We start from the raw sequence: 22,299 nt of genomic DNA, 5'->3' as shown, positions 1-22,299 counted from the left end.
AACTTCGAGTAATTGAAGATCAATTCCTCCCATCCACTCCTGTTCTGACAGCTTCTCAGGGGGCAGAATCCACAGTTCGGCTGAGACAACTAGAACATCTAAAACAGATTAAAATGTAAAATAGATGCAGACAGAAATCCCCATGAATTCCCAGCTACTGTAGCAACTGCTTTTTACTACCAAGAAGGAAAAAAAACTAAAGCAAGGGGAACATACAGATACTTTTATTGCTCACCTTTTATACAACAGCACACCTTCAGCCATTTTCTTTCACAGCTTGACAATGTTTATGTACACAAAAAACCCAGCAAGAAGCATTATGTGGCTTTCATTAAAGAAAAAAAAAAAAAAAAAAACATTAGAACATCAAACTCAGCCAGGCTTCGTTTTCTGCAGCAATAATAAAAGGGCTTCCTCCAGGCAGGAATTAATCTTCCCAGGCCGTAGTGCATTTCTTTAAAAAGACAACCCCCAAAACAAATTGCCCTAGATTTGCTGAGCCAGTGGTATTAACTTGCAAATAAAATAAATTTCAGTTTGTCGTTTCTTCTAGCTGATTTCAAGTAAAAATTAGGTTTGGGAAGAGCAACTTGTTTTGGATGGATGCAGGTCAGTTTGAATTGCTACACCTAACTACAGGCCTACACATACTACCGGTTCACAATTCAGCTTAGTTTTAAATGATCTTTGCAGATTTTGGCAGCAGTCAGTCTTCAGAGTTGAGCAGGTGGGAAAACTTAGTTTAGCAGGAGATAAGGCTACCGAACATGGCATCCACAGTAGAGCTCATATAATAGACAAAAAACCTGTTTGTCAGAGGGACTTCACTCTGCACGCACATGCGTGTAATATCTTCATGACTAAAACGAGAGGCCAGCAAACCAAAAAGCAACACTCAGAACTGGTTTTAGAACATGTAATTGAACAATGATTAGGGGGAAAAACACAGAAGCTTGTTTATTATACCAGACAAATTTAACCAGACAGGCCTTGTTATGTCTCTAAAACAAAGAGGAAGGCAAACACAGCAGGTAGTTCAGAACAAAAGTATTTTGAGCAGAGGGAATCAGTCCAACATCTAAAAAGCACGGCTATTAGTTGATGTTTAGGGTGTAGTGATGATGCATTTAATTCAGACAGGTTGGGGGGAGAAGGGGAGAGAGATCTACAGAAAGTTGTACTTTGCTCAGCGCAAAATATCCTACCCAAAGAGATTCTACCTGCCATGTACAAACCTGTATTAATTCAAGCAGCGATTAAGCCAGGCCTCTGAAACCAGGTTTCTATTACACGAGCCCTACTGAAGCGAAAGTTTATAGCAGCCTCAGCTTGTGAAGTGTCTTCCTTGTCCAAAGCCAGACTGATTATACTGATAACCTCCATGCTGGAAGTGCTGCTCAAACTGCCCTCCTTGATTAAAGTTCTGGCCACCTCTGCCCCCCCAGCCTCCTCCTTGACCTCCACGGCCACCACGACCACCACGGCCACCCCTCCCTCCTCCACGACCACCCCCTCGGTCACTGTGGGACCCACCATCTTGGTATCTGTTGTCTTGCTGGTAGCCACCACCACCCCCTTGGTAGCCACTTCCTGAATATGAAGATGACTGGTAGCCACCATAGCCTCCTCCTTGGTAGCCACCACTGCCACCACCACTGTGGTAGCCACCTGTTTGAAAACCTCCATCTCTGTAGTTGCTCTCCCTGTAGCTGCCATCCTGGTAGCCACCACCTCCACCATCTGTCCAGCCTCCTTGAAGCTTGTTTCCTCTTCCGCCTCCTCTGCCACCGTGATCATAACCACCACGGCCTCCTCGTCCCCCTCGATCATGGCTTCCTTGTTCGTGACCTCCTCGCCCTCCATATGATGAGTCATAGCCTCCTCTTCCTCCTCGGTCGTGACCCCCATGGTCATAACCTCCTCGCCCTCCATATGAGGATTCGTAGCCACCTCTTCCTCCTCTGCCACCACCTTGTTGCGGACCAGCCTCTGGTCTTTTCTGCCACGGTGGCATCTCAGGAGGTGGTGGTTCAATTTCATTGGGTCTTCCGCCTCTGTCAGGCACTCTGCCCATCAGCACCTGCAGAGAGAGAGGGAAAACTGCCGTAGGAGTTTTAACACCTCACAGAAGAGCCACATTTACTGGTGCACACCACAGACAGCAGCCCCACAAGGGTTCTTGCATCCAGAGGATTTCATCAAGGCAAACTTTATGCTTTAAGGTGACAGAACTTAGTCTCCAATTAATAAAAATTTCACAGGGATTATCTAGTACTCTAAGCACTGCTAACAAGACAAGTCTGGAGACCCGTTTCTTTTATTCAACCAGCAGGGACACCAGTAGAGGCAGCATCAATACAGTCTTTCACAAAACTGTTTACAAGTGCAGACTTCTAATCCCAAACAACTGCAAGTACAGGGGAACACAGTCTCTCTCTTGAGAGTGAGAGAAACAGTGCTCTGAATTGCTGTAAAAGCCACTGGCTAAGATGATATCTTTGGTAAACCAAGTGCAAAGATTTTTATTTTTCAGCAAGGACGCACACAGACAAACTTGGTGTTGACACACCAACAAACAGATGTCAGACAGTGCTGACCAGAGTTGAGCAAGACTCTAGAAGGTCTTTAAGCTGTTAAAGGGTGCTGTGACATTAAGAATTTAGCAAGACTTAAAACGGGACAGGACACTTCCATTGCTTCAAGTTTTAAAGTGATATAACAGAAAAACTTAAATAGAAGCAGGTTACTTTGTTACTTTATGCTACTGTCCTGGAAAACTAATATTGATAATGAAGATAAGTTAACAGGATATGGATCAGCAGCAGGGCAGTATTGCATTCCTAGTAAAACACACATATGGTCTATGACAGTCACACCTGTGTTCCCACTTAATTTATTTTACATTCCACACTCCAACTACACTAAAGAGGTGTAAAAATTATTTGGGGTGGAGGGGGTAGACAAATCAGAACACCAGCATTCCATCCTAAATGAATTCAAATATTACCTGAAATACAACTGGTACCCAAAATGGAGAAAAGCATGCATGTGCACCCACAAATTTTAAAGTGCCAAGTGTACTGTTGTACATAGCTACTGATCTTCAAGTCCAGCACATGTACTTTTGTGAGCCTATTACTCCTGTAAAATCATAATTTTTGAAACAAGGGAAATTACCTAGTCTAAATGGTATTCCTTCTACGTCATTGCTAAAACTACACACTTGACTAATCTAACCTGTGAGATTCTTGCTTTGTGATCTTAATACATTCTATTTATATAGACCAGAAACACAGCTACCATGTAGCTATTATTTTATGCACCGTGACAGAATTAGAATCATAGATTAGGTAGCAGCAGTGTGATGACATCAGTAATTCTGGTAAGACAGAGCAGGCCTACTCCCACTGAAAGTAATCAAAGATACTTCAGCAATTTTTTAATGCCCCCAAGAAGGGACACTCTGAATGTAAACAGGTGAAATCGCAATTCCCATAATGCACTGATGCATATCTGGAGTACATAAAACACAAGTTTCTTATCCTTTATTTTCAAATTCCACTTACAATCCTAAAAAAGGTAGGATTTATTACTACATTCAAATTACTTAAATATTCATAACAGAACAAGCCATTTGTCACCAAAGGTACCTTATTAATGGCACATGCAGTCTTCTCTCGGATGGACCCACTGCTTGTTCTCATAATCTTTGACAGATCCTGCCGAGCTGCCAAGAGATTTGCAATGGAAATAGTGCACTTAGTAGATAAGAGGGCACGTTTTGGCTGGTAAACTTTAGCCAGTTTTTCTGTTTGACTCTGTGGGAGAGAAGAAAAACAAAACCCAGTTAGCTAATATAACTGGAAAGCAATGGGACACCTCACCAAATGAATCAAATCAACGCTGAAGAACAAGACACTCCTGCAAATAGAACAAAAATTGGTATAAAAACAGTGAGAACCACTTTGTAACTAAGAATCACTGCAACAAAGCTAGCATTTGTCTAATTAATTTAAGTAATACAGGAAACTGTTCTGACTAAACTGACAAGACACTGATCTGATAATTTTAAGATTAACGATATATACGTGCAGACTATGTGACTTTCAGCCAGTCAAACACACAATAGAAGTGTGTCATAGTTATACGAATTCCTGCTAATGTCTAAAAGATACCGAAAGTGAAACGCATCTGTGTCCAGCCTCCAGATCTCCTTCTGTGCCTGCACCCTGACCCACACACCTTCCAGTTAGGCTAGAATCACCTTATTTCCAACACTGTATCAGCAAAAAAACAAAGCTGCATTAACTCTTACACCATCTTCATTCCAGTCAGCTTCTTCACAAAGACAAGCCATCAAGAGGTACTAGCAAAAGGTACTTTACAAGACAAAGTCCTCAAGTGCTTCTCTAATTCAGTCCTTTTTCTTGCATATGTAGTGCCCAAGCTAAATATGAGATCCTACACATCAACTTTGCCGTGTATGCAATCTCCCTTCCTCTATTGCCTTTTGCATTAACCATAAATTAACCATACTGGCTTTTTTGAACACCTTAAAAGTATGCCAGCAATTTTCCAACTGACAGACATAACAGAAATCTGCGATACCAGCCATGAGTTAACACAAGTTACATCTATCTTCAGTTATTGGAGTAGAACGTGTAATGCAGTTAGGATAAACCAGATTGCAATCTGCACACAGACAAAAGGGCTGCTTTTTGTCTGAACCCCAGATGACAGCAGTGGGGACAGGCAAACCAGGTTTTCCAACAAATCTTTTGACATGGTAAGAACTAAGGAGCAAATTTTAAAATCGTAAAATCCTATTTTCCATCTAACAACAGAAAACTGAAACTGAGAAGAATCGAGAGTATGTATTTCCAAGTGACTTAGGGATAAGCTTTTAGAACCAAAAGGTTCTACTTTTATAAGAGAAGTTGAACAGGGTTTATTCAAAATGAAGTAAAACGTGCACATCATTTACTTGATGCTGACTAAAGACAGGAAAAGCAACAGTACTCACCAGAACAGTAGCACATTTTTCCCTGGCAAGTTTGATTGACCTCTGAGCACAGTGTTTTGGTGCTATGATATTATTCTTTTAGGTGAAACTTGAAATTTCTGAACTTAAAAAAAACCCTAATAATAGACCATAAAGTTTTTACTGGTGATCCTACTATCTGGAGAAGTAACTATTTAGTTATACTACTGCCTTCTGATACTTTTCAAATTTTAAAATAAAAAAAAAATTACCATAACTTATTAAAGCATTGCTAAAAGCTACTGTTAAAACATTGCATCTCTGGAACACTATAGCCATGTTCTCCGATTTCATATTGTTATGGTACTAAAAAATTTAGATTTGCATTCCAATGGACATAAATGCATATATACAATTTGTGGGTTTTGTGAAGGATTTCCTGTAGCTAGTCAAGTTCAAAAACATCTGAGAATTCTCCTAGAAAAAAAAAAAAAAAACCAACAAAAAACAAACCACAAACATGGATTTGTATGCCAAAGCTGTAACACAGAAGTCCCTGGTTTTTAAGCCATACTTTTGCCCATTTTCATTCACAATTAAAATACTCAACAATCAGATCAGATAGATCTTCAGTCATCTACTAAAAAACCTGAATAATGCAAGTTTTAAGATATAGGACACCAGTAGAAGCCCTACTCAGGTGATGAAACAGAAAAGGGGACAGGTCACAGTTTATTATTAAAATACAATTGCTTTTTAAAAAAAAATCATTCATCGAGAAAAAACACTTGATGATTCATGAGTCACAGTAACTCAGTCTCAAACACTGCCAGCAGCACAATTTACAGTTTGTTAGCAGATCTAGTTTAGTCCTAGAAAATAAATATGTACTATTTTTTAAATCTTGTAATGCCTTTTTCACTATGAAATACAGGAAATAGGGAAACCATGTAATTATTTTTAAAAGCAGAATATGTATCACATGCTCAGAGAGAACAGATGTCATGTCACAGCCACTTGCACAGTCCAAAGACAAAAGAAGCACATAAAATATTAGCCTGTCTATGAGGTAAGAACAAGTAGTGCCTTAGCAGCTTTTCTCACGTGCATCTCTGGAATTGTGCTTGCAGATACACCTTGAGTTAAGGAAAACTGATCACTGTGGACAGCACAAAGTACGTTAAGGGGTAGTCAACAGGAAGATGCTTTTCTACCATCACACAGATGCAGCATTTAGTGATTCACATTATGGCACTCTGAATGCAAACGGTTGGATCGGTCATCTCCTCTTACTATTTTTTTTATGGCAGCCTATTTAATTGTATGTTTTGGCTTTGGTGCGTAGTTACACACAGTCTGTCTTCTCATTTTACATACTATTTCAAAATCCAATAAATCAGTTTTAAGTAAAATTTTTTTAGTCATCATACATTGTCACAAACTTCTTCAGAAACTCAAACCAAAACCAGACAACTCCTGTGGTTATTTCTTACTCATGAAGGATGAAACAATGAAGCAGTTTTTCAGAGGTACTTATTATAAAGCATTACCACCAACCAGGACTTCACAGCAAGTTGTTTGTACCTTAGCTCTGTCTGACCAGCCAAAGGACTGCACAGTGACATCCAAACGTTTGACTAACAGTTTTCTTCGGACTTCGTATTCGTTGACTATGGCTTGATTAATTGCTTCAATTTTTTCCTGAAACAAAAGTTTGCAAACGTAACCTATAGATTATAGACAAAATGTTTCTACTTAAGATAACAAACTGTGGATGGAAGAGAAAAAGGCACACAGAGGTATCAAGCAGGGCTTAAGCCTGCAATTATCCACCTTCACAAATGGGCCCACAGCAACCTATGCCTGCTGACACTGTTTTCCTGAAGGCTTCAAAGGCTCTGTTATCCTCACACTCAGCCTTCTACCATTTGTAACAGCACAGCTGTCTGTTTTTCAGAAGGGACATAAAAACTGCACACACTGCTGAGGCATTTCTCAACACCCACCAGGACAGAGAAGCAAAAGTGAGAAAATACTACATGCAAAAAGCTGAAGGAGATGCAAGGACACAGGTAAGTCCTAGGGATGAGGGTGTCCTGGCCTTCTTAAAAAATAGTAAGCTTAAGGACAAAGATATAGGACTAAAGTAAGTAAAGTACTGTAAGAGAATCTTGATTAAAGCACAATCTGCATACAGATAAGACCATAAAGTGTCCCACGGGGAAAAGCCATGACTAGAAACACACCTGGTAGAAAACAGTGGTCTAGTCAGAGCAACAGTTGAGATATGCACCATTAAGGAAATAATTTATGTATTGACTGACCACTTTCAGCCTCAAAAATACAAGCACTGAAAGAAGCAGACTGTTAGGAGATGAGCTTCAACCTTAAGCAAGAGACATGAGAGAGACTTAGTCTTGCAGCAGTAGCCAATAGCTTTGTGCTGGCACAGCAGCAGTATCCAGCCCAGGCATCACCTTTCTAGAACAGCAGATGACAAAACCCAGCTGGAGACGACTGTGGCTCTGCCACCTGGGTGTACAGCCTCTTCCCAGCTTCCACCTCCACACTCACTGCTTCTTGGAAAAGACGCTATGAAGGAAGCCGCCTTCCCCAGCAGGACAGAAAGAGGAGGAAATGATGGGAAGACCCACAGGTTAGCTGGAAAGAAGCCACAGGAGGGGATGCAACACCATCCCAGCAAGGCTAGGTCACACAGACAGTGCCGGCAAGGGGGAGGAGAGGAAGGCTTAAGCTATGGCACAAGCATGAAGGCCAGCACCTCCATCATAAATATCCCTTATTTTGGAAAACTTTTGCCTGCATCCAGACATACGGATTCATAAGCCTATGATCTTATCAGTTCCTAAACATTTACTGTACCAACGTATACATAAAATACTGCAAGAAATTGTCTTCTCATCTTCAGAAAGAGAGAAGAAAAATCACTTTGCAACGTTACACACAGAATCCAGATCAATACTTTATATACCTGAAAAAGGGAAATGGGCTCTAATACCTGCAACTACTTACCCAGTGAGCTGGTCCCAGTTGTTTCTTCAATAAAGGTTTTCCAACATGATTAGGTGGAACCTTTGCTAGGGTTTCCTTCAGCTGTTAGGAAACATGAAAATATAAGCATTGGCTAAAAAAAAAAAAAATAATCAGCTTCTCAAGATTCAAATTACAGGACAGGACTCTTGGATGGTCATAGGCATGGCAGATCAACCTCCAATATCAAGTAGTTTTCTCTGGGACAGAGAACCAAGCACACTTGTTTTGGAAAGCAAGTATTTTTGTATTTTTGGTAGCCTTGGCTATAATTGTTTAAAAATTAAGACTGACTATAGAGTAGATCTACAGTTAAAATAGAAAGATTCCATGAGGTACAGCTCCCCATCATGAAAGAGTGATTATTTTACACATCATCTCTTTAATTCAGAAAAAAAAACCAAACACACTTGTAAAGAGGTTGCATTAAGAGTATATGAAATATACCACAACCTAAAGAAGGACTCCTCTTTACAATCAAAAGGAGAAAATCTTCAATATGAAAACTTAACCCGAGTTGTGCCCAAACATTTAAAATGCAAGTTAAATTTATCTTCCCCATCCCAAAATTTCTGAGGACTTCAGAAGGAAGAAACGGAGTAGCAGCAACAAAAACTTGGATCAAAGTAGGTAGTAGTTATGGAACTTCACTTTTCCACTGTTGCAAAACCACATTTTTCAACTTTCTTGACTGTTCATTCCAGGAGCTGTTTAACACATTTAGTGACCTGGTTTTCCAAAGCTGCTGAGCCCAATTTGTTTAACTTGAACATTTTAAAACCAAGTGCTTTCAGAATAGCAGGGGTAGCAGTTCATTCAATATCAGCAGTTTCTTTTTTTAATGTGGTGGATCATTAACAAAGAAAGTCAATTATACAAAGATCCTACTCCAAACTATGCTATGTATGTGAGGCAAAAAAGGCGGCTTGATTTTCACATACTAGATCAGAATACTGCCATTCTAAGACTAACCTTTTAAAAACAAGAAAACTTCACGGTTATCTCTTGTTATAACTATCATACAGCCAAGAGTAAAATTTTTACTGTATGTTATTTAAGTTTTCGCATTTTGCTCAACTTTGTGATGTATTTTCATTTACAAAGAGAAATAAGTTTTTCAGTTATTAGTCAGCTTTACTGTCTCCTTCTCAAATATTGTCAACATCTGAAGCGTTTGGACTGTAAGCACCGCTGCTATATATGATTTAAAAAAAACTCTGTAGGTTAGAAATTCCTGCTGTATTAAAATATGCTTTAAGGACTGTTCAGTTTTGTTGGGTTTTTTTTTTTAGTATCACCACTGTGGATATAAACTAATAAGATAACGTTCATTTAACCTTGCAAGCCAATGTAAAAGAAAAGTCAATCAGTAAAACATAATAATATTCCCAGATTAAAAAGATTTTGATCTACTTTGCATTCTGTATTTTTATAGGGTCTCTTTCACCAGCAAAGCTGGCTAGCCTTGTTCACTGTTATATTTTCTACCTTTTATAGAAAATGGAAGCATAGATTTCTTATTTATCTAACTATTTAATGCGCATGCCAACAAACAAACTGCTTCCATTCTACACCTTGGACTTCTGCTGGAAAACCATCCTCCTCTTCTCAAACAGAAGAATCCAAACTGATTTCTTGCAAAGAAATGAAGCACTATTTTCAGTTGCTGGAATTTGTTTAAGTACAATGTAACTAAAAGGTTAGTCAAAAAACTTCTCCAAAAGTATTTTGGGGGGCTTTGTAATCATATCCATTATTTAAAGTTAACAACAGTTCTCTTCTGCTGTTCTTCTCTCCCCTATCTTGCAAGTTACTTAAGGTAACTTAAAAACTTTGTGCCCCACCTTTGGCCTGTGCACTGGACAGTCCACTCCACTTCTCTGCTTTACAAAAATTATTCAAACAAAAGTAAATGTCTTCAAAAAAAACCACAACAACTGAAGAACACATACATGTAGAAGTAACAAAAATAAATGGAACCACAAGAACTGATGAAGCCTTAGGGAAAAGGTGTAAACTTGACTTTAGTTACAACACCTTTTAACCTAAACATTTTTAAACCAGTAGGTTCCTGTAAAAATTTGTTTAGGTGTATTTCTTGGAATATGTTTCTCCTTAATATTCTTCCTGAGGCCTACGCTCAGCATTTTCCACGTCTCCTGCAACAGGTGATGACATTAAAAACTAGAGCAGAGTAAGAAATACCTCACCCGTAAGGCAATGATAGCAGTAGTCCCCGACCTCGTGCCTTGGCATGGAAAAAGCCTTTAAATTCATTTTCAAAATCCTGACTCTTAGCATACTCAGTAAACCATGTTAACTTTCCTTCAAAATTCAAACACTGGAGTTTCACAAGAGGCAAATCTCTCCCTGGTAGCAGAACTATTTTCCATCAAAACAGTAACATCATAAATATTCTAATTTCGTTCCTTTGGATCTTACTTTTTTTTCAATTCCACTGAAGAACTGGAACATCGTTATGTTGGCTGGAGGCTTGGACATGCCTAAAGCAATACATATGCCTTTTAGCTCCTGAAAGACTTCACTGCCACCTCCTTCCTGTGCTTTTTTAGGAGGGGCGTTCACACACAGCATTCTGGCAGCTTCCAGTTCTGAGATGAGGTATGCTGGGGTAAGAAAAATTAGATTTCAGCATCAGATATAGCCGAGTTAAATCACTTCAGAATCAGTGAGATCTCAAGTGCTTAAAACCAACAAATGGACTGTTTTACACAGAGTTAGGGCTATCATTTTGGTATCCACAGAACGCTCGTATTTCTAATAATCACTGAGCCCAATGCTAGAAACACAACAAAGAGGGGAAAAGTTTAGTACAACCAATTAAAGCCTGAAAAAAAGCCCTACGATTCCAACAGGTATTAATCACAGAGTTCAACGGAGCACAGCTCTTTTCCTTCAGGCTTTGCCCAGCAAAGACAGGAGACTAGGAACATGGAAATAAGCAGGATGAGGGACCAGGACATGCACTTTAAGCTAGACAAGCAAGCACTCCTTCAGGGTCTAGGAAACAAAGCAAGGAAATGAGTAGAGATAAGTGAAGTGTTGGACAAATCTCCTCTACTTCCCCAGGCAAGACACAGAGTGGAAAAATAACCCCACTTTTAAAAGTACTGTTGAGAATTCAGGTTCATAATAATTCCAGAAAGGAAGACAGTAACTGATGAAATACAAGCTAGAATGCCTACAGTGCTATTCAATATCAGAACTGCAAGAACCTACCATCATAAGTCCTTTATCAAACAAACAAAACAATTGAAATCACATAATTTCTGAACATGGTCTACAACCAAAATTTCAGCATTAGGTGTAGGCTACACTGATATAAATTTAGCACACAGCCTTTGCTTGCAATCGTCACAACTTTAAAGTTTGAACTGAAAAAACCGCACAGGTTTAACAATATTTTTATGATGAATCATACTGAGTGACCATAACAGTAACATAAATAATTATTTCTAAAAATAAGGATTGAAAGATAGACATTGCACTGATAAAGACAGATTTGTAAGCAAGGATGTAAACCCATGGCTAAACAAAAGCAGCTTACTACCTATAAAATCAGCACAGATCAAGAGATTAAAAAAAGAAAAAAGCATTTTAATGATCTCTAGAATTTCTTCCAGATCTCTAAAATGTTTTCTGCTAAAGATACATAGCACCTTATAAATTATAGAATTCTTAAATATGTAAAGCAGTGAAGAAGCATTTAAGTTCTTTCAACAGTATTTTATACAGATTTTTCTTATATTCAACTTTTAATTATTTACATCCCTTTAGGACCTCCTGAAAAAGAAACTAGCAGCAGAATTTTGTTTCAAGAATTCAGAGATCACATTCAAGCTGCCTTCAACCTCCTCTGACAAAGACTGAAATTTTTTTTAAGTCTATCACTCCAAGACATAAATGTTCTCCAGATAATGATTCTTTTTTGCAGACCTTTTTTGAACCAACCTGAAACTCTTGTACTTTCTATTTTTCCAAATGCCAGTACTTAATATTGTATTCTAGTGATGCTGTACACCAAGGCAATCCTAACTACTTAAGTTTATTTGGTGCTTTCCTCTCACAGCAATACTACTACATCTTCCAATTGACATAAACCATGTTGCATTTTGTTAAAATGTGAAATACCGTGGCATTCCATTAAAGAGGGTTATTTTGTTTTTCCTGAAAAAAAGTCTGGTTTATGGCTCACATACAACAGGGTATCTAATAAATTAGCTTAACATAGGTAAAGAAAGCTATGCAAAAGTTTTAGGTATTACTATCGTGGTACACACAAAAGGCATTTGGCATCTATTTCAATTCCACATTTGACAGTAAACATAGTATTCCCGCTAAATGGGATACCAGAGTTTGGCCTCTGAGCATGGCCTTATATTACCAAAACATACATCACAGAGGACCTCTGGGATAAACTGTGTGTCACAGACAAGCCAAATTTATTGAATGGCCTGCTTATAGAGAATAAACTGAAGGGCAGACTGTTTGAGCTACAAAATATTTTAAATGCAGCAGTTACCTCACTCCAACTGACATTTTTGAACATACTATCAAAACAAATTCAGATTAAGTCTTACAACTCATCTTTCTCTACTGTTGAAATACAGGAACCTACTCTGCAATTCATTTCTTATATCTCAGCTGAGAGCAGAACTAAATTTCTGTTTTGAAAAGTCAAAGAATCAGCAGCAACTGAGGAAGCAAATAAGACATTAATTTATGTTGAATTTAAGATCAGATTAAAACTAGTATTACAACTTCTAAATCTAAAACTTATAAAAATCTTTTTTTTTTTTAAACATGAAACAACATCATGCACTTTTTCCAATTTTAAGTACTATTTCTTCTCATCTAACATTTCCTAAGCAGGAATAAAATCAATTTAGGTATTGAGACCTGATGGGTTGAAAAGTATTACCATTACCACTGCTAATTTCTTTTCAATCAGCAGAAAGTAACATTGAAGCTATTTACTAAGGGAGATGATCAAAGGAACTGGGAGCTGGGATAAAACATTTTCTTTTTTTCACAACAGTTCCAATTGTTGTCAGAGCATAGGAAAATGCAAGTCTTATTGCACCTTGCAAGTCATGATGGTGGGGGCTCCAAAATGATGATGCATCTGATCTTAGTGGTCATTTTTACAACCCTTCTAAACAATGTTCAGTGGCTAAATCCTGGCAGAGGTCTTCAAATTATTTCCTCTTCGGAGTACCTTTTGAGAAGCAATAGGACAGGCTTTTTGCTAGTGAATGTGATAAAGGTTAATACTCACAATATCTTCTATCATATACTGGCTACAAAGTGACTGGTAAGTCACTATAAATTACGGGGAAAAATTCATAATTTTAGGTAGCTGTTTTAATACATTGTGGTAAACAAAACAGTATCTCATTAAGTGTAAGAAACAATACTGATTCTTGCACAAAACCAGATTTGCTTGCAAGTACCCTTTTAACTTACTAAGCAGCAAGAGACAGTTCTTTTGATTATGAAGGCGCTTTGTCACATCTCCTGATGTTAATGATGCATACGGACAGTTCATTTCAGCCAGCAACCCACTCATTTCAAGTTGGAATTCTTCTGCTTCGTTTGGACCTTAGAAGGAAAAGAATAATAATTTGTTTACAGCTAATATATATCTCTCTGGCTATGATTAGAATGAATTAGCTCTTTTAAAAAATAATAATAATAATGCTTTGCTCCAGCCCTGCTTTTAATGGAAGCCAAATGCGTTCTTTGGGTTTCTCAAAGACACAGCACAACCTATTTGGAGCCATGATATTCCTCATAATTGTAAATTTATGCTTCACTGAAAACTTTTACCAGCTACAACAGGCAGCCACTGGCAACTTCTACAATTACAAATAACATTTAAAAAAAAATCAATTTTTATAAGGGTATTTTAAGTATCAACTAACTGCTCCTACTACAAATGTATTAGGTGGTTCTGATAAAGTCATGAATAATACGGTTTATGAGCTCTCATGTTTTTACTGCTTCTCCTTGTAAACTCACATTTGATCTTATTTCATTCCAATATCCTTTAAAAATAATTGTCATGTAAACCAAAGCTTAGACTGATATTTGCATCAGAAATTAGCAAAACTAATCTGAATTTGTGAAGCCAAGTTTTGCAAAAAATACTGCTAAATGAGAGGTAACAGTTTTTCTTCTTTGGGTTGAAGTCCCTTTTCAAAAATGTCTGTTATTTGTAAACTCAAGTCACACAAAATTAAGGTAGGACTGGGTGGTACTACAGATAAAATGTCACTATGTTTAGAGAATTTGAAATAGGTGTTAGAATACTTCTGGGGGATTTTTTTGGTTTTTGTTTGTTTGTTTGTTTTTTACACAAAAGGTATAGTAGGAACCTTATACTACCAGAAGATGTGAGATGTTGTATTGTTACAGAAGAAAAAGGGGTCAAATACACTCCAAGAAAGGATGGACATATCAAAACCAGAGAGAAAAAGGAAAAAGAACAGAAGTTTAGGTGAAAGGCGTCAGTCTTGGGCCACTGAGTAGATTGGAAGTTAATCTCATAAAGGCATTATGAGTTAATACACTAGGCATTCAGAAGTACAGGTTATCATACCAATTGAACAATTTCATCTGTAGAATGTCATGACTAGTTGACCGAAAATAACATTTTTTGAAAACTAAGGTTTGCTTCCTCCACCAATATGATAAACAAATATTTTCAGGCTCCTTCTCACAGAGTTTTTCACAAAGAGGGAAAAATACATAGTAAGCACAGAGTTAAGGTAGCCAGCAATAAAAAGAAAATATGGTTACTGTAGTCATGAGAACGTTTCCTTGAACAGTAGGTATTTCTTACGTCTAAATTACAAACAGAAGCGTTAACATAAAAGTATTCTTATTATACAATGAAAAAAATACCCACTAATGTTTCCTTAAATCCACCCCAAGAACTTTAAAAAAACTCTGTGGTTGAACCACTAAAAGAAAAAGCTAATTTCAGGAGAAAGACCATTTGATCCTCACTATTATTTCAATCTCTACTGGCTGTTCATTAGGCAAGTTTGAGGTGGAAAATATCCAAAATCTGACAGCATGCAGATGATCCTCCCCGATACAACAGATTTAACAACTGTCAGCCCAAATCTTTATGGCATGCAAGAACACACATTAAGGGCACATTTGTGCTAGAGTTATGGCTACTTACTGTTAGTTGCCTGCACATTTTCCTCTAGTTTACAGAATAGCCGTAACTCAGATACCAACCAAGCACAGAGTTTGGTGAATTCAGGGGAACTGGCTCCACGAGAGACTGCCTGAGCCAGCGCTCCATCATCTAACAATGGACCTTTGTAACTGACAAGTAAAACAAAAGCACAATTTATTAACATTTGCTATGACTGATGTCCTGTGGTAGAGCTATTTTATGCTTTATACATATTGAGAGCTACACCCTCATCACATCTGCAATGCTGAACATCAAAACTGATAAGATCCCTACACTAAACTGTAAGAAAAAGCATATTGAAAACATCTGAGTAAACCCAGCATTTCCATGCACATTAGCTTGCTGCCAAAGAGACTGTCACAAAATATCACTTGAAGATGTTCCTTACAATTTATCTATCTAGGGCAACGGCAGTTCCAAAGTATCATTCTTGAACATCGCTTTACAGTATATTGAATAATTACTGCTGAACTAGTGCATCTTTTCTGTCATTTCCTATCATGTATTAAAGGGTTGCCATGCAAAACAAAGCCTTTGATACAAACGTTACAAAAGTGATCTGCAAAATAATATCCTCTTTTGAAGAGTTACCTTATTAAATAGGCACAAGAAAAATAAATAGTTAGTTCTTTGCATAAACAAAATAAGCCAAAATCAGGCCTAGCGTGAGAAAGCGTGAGGGTTTTAGAAGACGTCATTTTCAGGACATCAGTGCATTGATACTCTGTTAGTGGGAGGAGGAACGGTAGCGAGAAGACTGCTTTATTATCCAGGTACAAGCACAAAGTCAGAGCTTACAAAGTATTTATGAAAAAAAGCACGATATTATTTTGATACACTGCACCCAAACCAGACATCCAGGAGTGAGCATAATCAACTGAAATCCCTCTTTTGAGCTTCCAGGTAAAGTCACCTGTTATGTCAGAGCAACCCAGTGAGTCCAGTCAACTTTCAGCAAACCTCAAAAGTAGGGGGAAAAAAAAAAAATATCTCTCAAAGAGCAAATGAAAATGTTATCCTTCACGCTTTGTTCTTGTGATTAATATCACATATAAAGGATTTGGTCACTGTAACAGCCTGTTCCTTCATCCAACCAAAATGAAGGAGCCACACTCAAAAATAACTTTTACCTCACAGAGCAGCTCAACTAGTGACACAGAGTTAATCTACTAGCAGCTGATAGGAAGCGGTAATCTGATGTAGTGCATCCCTACTACATTACCACAGTGGGGCAGACACAATTCCAACAGGCTAATTAGAGCAAGTTTAAGTCCTGTCCCACAGACGTTTCAGACCTACACATGTACAGGAACATATGGGACTCAGAATAGAAACATCCAGTTATAGATCAAAGTAGAAGGGAAGTGATGACAAGCCTTTTGCTTTGGCAGGATCTGGATTTAAATAACTGGTCAAGTCTGAGGCCCCTTTTCTAGCATTTTTCTTTGACAGATGATTTCAGTTACACATCTATTTGGCCAGTAATCCAACCTGCAGATTCCTGACTGCAAGCAGTCTTTTCCTTCCATTCCTGCTAAAGGCACATGTCCTAAAGCTATGCTCCTCTTTTGGTAACATTAGGCAGTCTAGTTTGTTTGCTTTTTCAATAGTTCAACTCATTTAAAAGGGAAGATACCACTGTTTAAGCACCTCAAGTACAAATCCAAAAAGAAACAAACAACTCTGATGTGCAATGCTATTAAAATTAGAAATGTCTTTAGTATCTGGTTAGAAGAAATAAGTTGAATTGTGAAGAATCATGGAGCTACTGCTAAAGCTTAAAACCTCAAACTCCCCAGTCTTTCTAGACACAATGAAACAAAAGTCATTTAGTCACATGCAGTAGTTTTCCCAGCTGCTACCCAAATGTGGAAGACCTATGTCATCTTCTTTTCAATCAGTGTTGCCAATCTTGGTTGATACGACTTTATTTTTTAATCCGCTTTCATTGTTTGCCTTATTTGAGCATGTGAAAAATTGACACCACCACTTTCTGTCTGTAATTACACAGATAAGAGCACATATTACAACTCCTTCAAGCCAGTACTATTTTTTTTCTTTTTAAACATGTGACAGAAAAAAGGAGACTATCACAGTAGGTGCATCATGGCAGAGACCTTTTCACATTTCAGTCAGTTAAATACCTGCAAAAACAGAAGCCTAATTTGTCAAGCTTTGGAACTATCATCATGAACTTACCCTGGAAATATAATCTTTGTTGGAGCATAACGACTCTGGCCACAAAGTGATTTATGGGAATGTGGCCAATGTGAATAAATACAGATTTTGTATAGAACCAGCAGCAGTAAAACTGTAGCTGCCTGTCTGAACTCTCAACAGTTTACAGACTTGCAAGCTTACCATAGGGCACATTCTCCTTCCTCTCCTTTTCATATTTATATAACCTTTACTAACTCTGACAAAGTAACAGATTTAAGCAACACACTTCCTGCGCTATATTTTTTAAAAAATAAAGGAAAAAATACTGTCATTTACAATTTTTTCCCTATTATTTTTCTCTAATATGAAGCCCAGAAGTTTTCCTCTCCCCTGAATTCTCTTAAAAGGTTTCTTTCTTCCTTCCCCACCCTCAGCCAGGACCGCTCAGCTGAACGGAGGAGTTACTGATGAGATGGCATCACAGGAACCGAGGAGATCAGCACACAGGAAGAGGTAGAACGTTCGCAAAGGCCGTACAGCCAAAAAACCCGCCAGTTTGACTCCGTGCTTTTCTCAAGCCCAACCGCCACCATCACCAGCCCCGCTACCCGGGGGGGGGGGCGGGGAGCACCAGATGAAGAGACACCGCTCAGGCTGCTGCCCATGGCCACGGCCCTCCAGGGCGGCCACGGCCCCGCCTGCTCAAGCCGGACAGCGGCTCCCCCCCGCGCCAAGGACCCACACCGGGGCCGCCCTCCTCCTCACGGCCCGGACCGCCCGCCTGGGGCCGCCACGGCCCCGCCAACGGCCACCCGGCGGCCCTCTTCCCCTCTCCAGCGCCGGCCCCGGGCACCTACCCCAGGTCCTCCAGCGACTCCAGCACGTCGCTCTCCAGGAGCTCGAACTCCATTCTGCGGCGGGGCACGGAAACGGAACCTGCGCGACAGCGGGACTCAGCACCCCCGGTACCCGCAGCCCCGCCGCCGCCGCCACCACCACCACCACCGCCGCCGCCGCCACCGCCGCCACCACCACCACCAGCCCGTCCCGCCTCGGCCCCGCGGGTCAACGGTCCTCCCCCCCCCGCGCCTTGCGGTGTTGGGGGAGCGCGGAGCCCCCACCGCCCGCCCGGCTCGGCCCGTCCCCCACGTACGCTGCTCGCACGCTGCTACGCTGCCGACTGCCGGGTTGGCATGTCAGGGTGGGGAGGGAGGGAGGGAGGAGCAGGTCCCCGGCCTGACCCCTCACCCGGCTTCTCCCCAGGCCGCCCGAACGCTGTGCCTGATCGGCGCGGCCTCCTTCCCCGGCGGTGCCCGCCTACCCGCCGCGCCAGGCAGCGTTGCTAAACGGAGACGCGGGTGCGAGGACGGACGCCGGGATGTTTCTGTGGGAAGGGAGCCCGGGACGAGCCAAAGATCCCACGTTTCTGTTCAGGCGTTGCTTCGGGCAGGCTCGGAGGAAGGACCCTTCCCTCCCCGCCGCCGAACCCACGCTGGAATGTGCTGTGGCGAGCGGTGTCGCGGCAACAGGCGGAGGGGGACGGGGCGGCAGAAGGGTCAAAATTCATCAGTGATCAGTGAGCGCTTCTCCACGCTGGCGGACCTCGCCGCACCACCGGGACCGCAAATCCCGGCATGCCACGCGCCCGAGAGAGGGCCCCTCCCGGCCGCCGTAGGGCCGCCTCCCGCCGCCCCGGTGGGCCGTTGCGGTGGTGGGTGGGTGTCTCATTGGTGCTGTGGCTTTTGAGGACGCCGAAGCACCGCTGGCCATAGCAGAGCCAGCCCGACTCCGTGCTGACAGTGAAAACTCCTTCAGGCTGTGTGCCGGCAGCTTTTTAAGAACTATTTTACGCTTTTAGGGAGAGGGGACGGTGCAACACCGTTGGCTTCTCTCAGGTGCTCCATCGCCAGCATCTTCAGGAAGGAAGGCAGGCGATGCATGTGGATAAAGATGCATCATTAATGATGGAAAACTCAATCGTAGCATTTTGGGGGGTAATTTTGCATGCTGTTTCCAGGCAATTTCTTAGGCAGCATTGCCGTAGTGCCTGGGATGCAGCAGTCCCGCAGAAAGCACATCGGTACTAAAAAGGAAGCGTGGATAGGAGAGCTGAGTATGTCGTAACGGCTGGGCCATGCCAGAGACAGCCAAAAGGCCTCATGCCAAAAATACTTCCAGTCCTTCAGCAGCAGTGAGTTGATGCTCCAGCAGAGGAGTCCTGCCTGCCTGTACTTCATGGAATTGCCCTTAGGCATAAAGAAGAAAAGCTGTGGTCAAATAAGGAGGGGTCTTGTAGCCTCAAGATAGGTAGGAGGACAAAGAAGCAATACCTTGATGGGGTAGAAAGAAGCAATTCTTCACGAACAGACAGCTCAGTCAGTGGTTCTGCTATTAAAGACAGGTCAATCTATGAATTTAGGGGGAAATTATCCTCCTAAAGACTAAAAACTTAATGTGAAAGGAATAGTATGGGCATTTCTGGTTCGGCTTGGTTTGGTTTGGTTTGGTTTTTTTTTTATATTTGCTTCTAGTGGTTGGTAAAGAGTAGCCATAGGCTATTTCAAGTTTTTAAAAAACAAAACCAGATTAAGGCTCCTGGCAATCTGCCATATCACTTCTGGGCTAAACTTGGCTGTAAGAATTCCCTGCCTTGACTCAGTCCATTCACTTTGGATTTACTCACAGCATCTCAAATGTTCTGTCTGGGAGCCTTCCCTGGGTGCGTCATCTAAACTGGAGGTTTGGGGGATTGGATTTTTTCCTCCCAAATTCAACACTGCAGCTGAAGGCTTGTGACACTTTTTTTGATGCAATGGTTGCATTCAGCTTGCTTGCACAGCTGGAAGTGTACAAAGCAGGGCTGTATGTCTATAGTCTGACCCTGCTCTTCAGTTGCTGCTGCTTCTGGGCATAATGTTTAGCCTTTATTTCTGAACTATTTTTTTTCTTTCTTTTTTTCCCCATCTGCCTTTTATTTGTCTCTTTGATTCAGTTGTGGCAATACTGCAGGGTAGGGACAAGACGAAAGGCATCTTCTCCAGTCTGTATTGCTCAGATCCACACCTGCCTTATTTTCCTTTCTGTGCTGTGGGAACCAGCAGTTTCTTGAAAACCATATGGCTCTTGCGGATGGGGAGAAGAGCAGTCGGAAGGGAAGGGAAGCTAACCTGGAGTAGGCAGCTAAATTTTCCCCTGAGGGCAGGGAACACAGCATTGCTTTGTCATTCTGTGTCTTAACAGTGTGATTATTTTTTTTCCTATCTACACAGGGTTTTTCACCACCCAAATTTTGGAGGCATAGGAGGTGTGAATGGCAACTGTGCAATGTCCTGGATCCTCTAGAATAAATTCATTTAAACACTGTGCAGATAATTTGTGTTTCATGTACAACTGCTTCTTGAACAAACTAATCTTGTTTGCTGTCACGCAATGAGATTCATGGCTTTGCAGAATGGTTACTTCTGGGAATAGCAGCCACTCAGGCTGTCAGCTCGCACCAGGGCTTTAACTGGGGTAGCTGATTTCCATGGGCTACCAAAGGCTTTGCAGAAGACTTGTCAAGATGCAGAACTGAGCTCAGCTCTCCTCGTGTTTCTTCTCTCCCTGGTTGGGTTTGTTACAGCTCTTTCCTCCTCACCCTCACTCACAGGGAGCTGTAGCTCTGGGATTCCACGTGGTGCTCAGGCAGCTTCACCGCAGCATCCTGGATGGAGCCATACATGACTACCTATGCTTTGCTAGCACTGGAAAAGCTGTGTGATATCAATTTCCCCTATGTAAAGAACCAAACCAGCTGAGGCTGCTGCTGTCCTCTCCATTGGACCCCTGTAAACCCCTTCTGGCCCCCTTAGTCCTGGAGGAATGTGGATGTGTATGATGGGTCTTGGTCAGGTGCTCTCAGGATGTGCTATAAAGGTTAAGAAAGTTGGCAGCCTTTGCATGCCCTGAGGCGGTGCAGCAGCTAGAAATATTTAACTCGAGAGGTGTGAGGTGCTCCACTGCTCTCATGCCAGTTGTCACTTAACAATTAATTTCCTGTGTATTTGCCTTTTGTGATCGAGTTGTTTTGGTGTCCAGGATGATGTAAGCTCTGACTGAAGATAAAGGACTTCCTCCTGAGTGGATTCTCTCACATCTAATAAAGTGTGAACTGACACGGCAGCCCCTCCTTTAGCTTTGCACCAAAAGGACCTGGCAGCAGCGTGGAGGAGACTTGTTGAACTTGCCTGGAATGGGTCACTGAGTTTGAAGATACAGACCCTGATGATTTAAATCTAGCTTCCATAGAAATGTGGCCAAAGATGACAGCCTTAAGGTGGACATTATTTCATTACAGCCAAATTATTTTCACAGCGTTTATGCCACCCCACCCCATGTCTTGCCTGTTTGCTCTGTGGTTGTCAAAAAATCCTCATGACAGAGGCATTCTGAAATCTGCACTTGTGGAACAGCATGAAACACAGTTGAGTGTTACAAGGTGCAGAGCATGCACGTTAAAGTGCTGCTGATCACTTTTGTATCAAAATCAATTTTTTTACTAATTTCTCTGAGGATGCTGCAGCTTTTCCAGAATGCCCAGATGCAGGAGAATCCAGCCACTGTGTTGCAGACAAGAGCCCGCTGGCTGCCAGACATACAGCTGTATTTACCAGATATCAGCGAACATCAGTTCTGGCTCAGACCACGCTCTGGTTAGCCGAATAGTTTCTTGGTAGTATTAACTAAAATGAGGTACCATGGGAAGATCAAGAGCAGGACAAACACATATGACACTTCCCCTAATGCTCTTTCAGCCTCCAACTACTTTCAGCTCTCCAGACTTTCTTCAGTCCTTAACTGCTGTGCCATCAGGTTCTGCCTGAGAGGATTAGAG

The 22,299-nt window shown here is 41.0% G+C and overlaps 1 protein-coding gene across 2 annotated transcripts; it reads right to left on the bottom strand.

The window, feature by feature from the left end:
• Positions 1-202: 202 nt before the first annotated feature.
• Positions 203-18,632, bottom strand: FAM98A (family with sequence similarity 98 member A). Of its 2 annotated transcripts, XM_082481356.1 has the most exons (9): positions 18,580-18,632; positions 18,284-18,362; positions 15,246-15,394; positions 13,520-13,654; positions 10,475-10,659; positions 8,015-8,095; positions 6,566-6,682; positions 3,651-3,818; positions 203-2,080 (listed from the first exon to the last, which is right to left on the bottom strand). In XM_082481356.1, exons 2-9 carry the CDS (start codon positions 18,334-18,336, stop codon positions 1,325-1,327), a joined length of 1,644 nt encoding a protein of 547 aa, XP_082337482.1. In that variant the 5' UTR covers positions 18,337-18,362; positions 18,580-18,632; the 3' UTR covers positions 203-1,324. The 2 variants fall into 2 exon arrangements, with proteins under 2 accessions (XP_082337482.1, XP_082337483.1); XM_082481357.1 differs by lacking the exons at positions 13,520-13,654; positions 15,246-15,394; positions 18,284-18,362; positions 18,580-18,632 and adding an exon at positions 13,137-13,220.
• Between the last annotated feature and the right edge of the window lie 3,667 nt (positions 18,633-22,299).

The sequence above is a fragment of the Vanellus vanellus genome, assembly GCF_965231255.1.
Source record: "Vanellus vanellus genome assembly, chromosome: 3".
In the NCBI taxonomy this organism is placed as follows: Eukaryota; Metazoa; Chordata; class Aves; order Charadriiformes; family Charadriidae; genus Vanellus; species Vanellus vanellus.
Note: the sequence above shows the minus strand (reverse complement) of the source record. Positions and strands in the feature narration are given on the sequence as shown.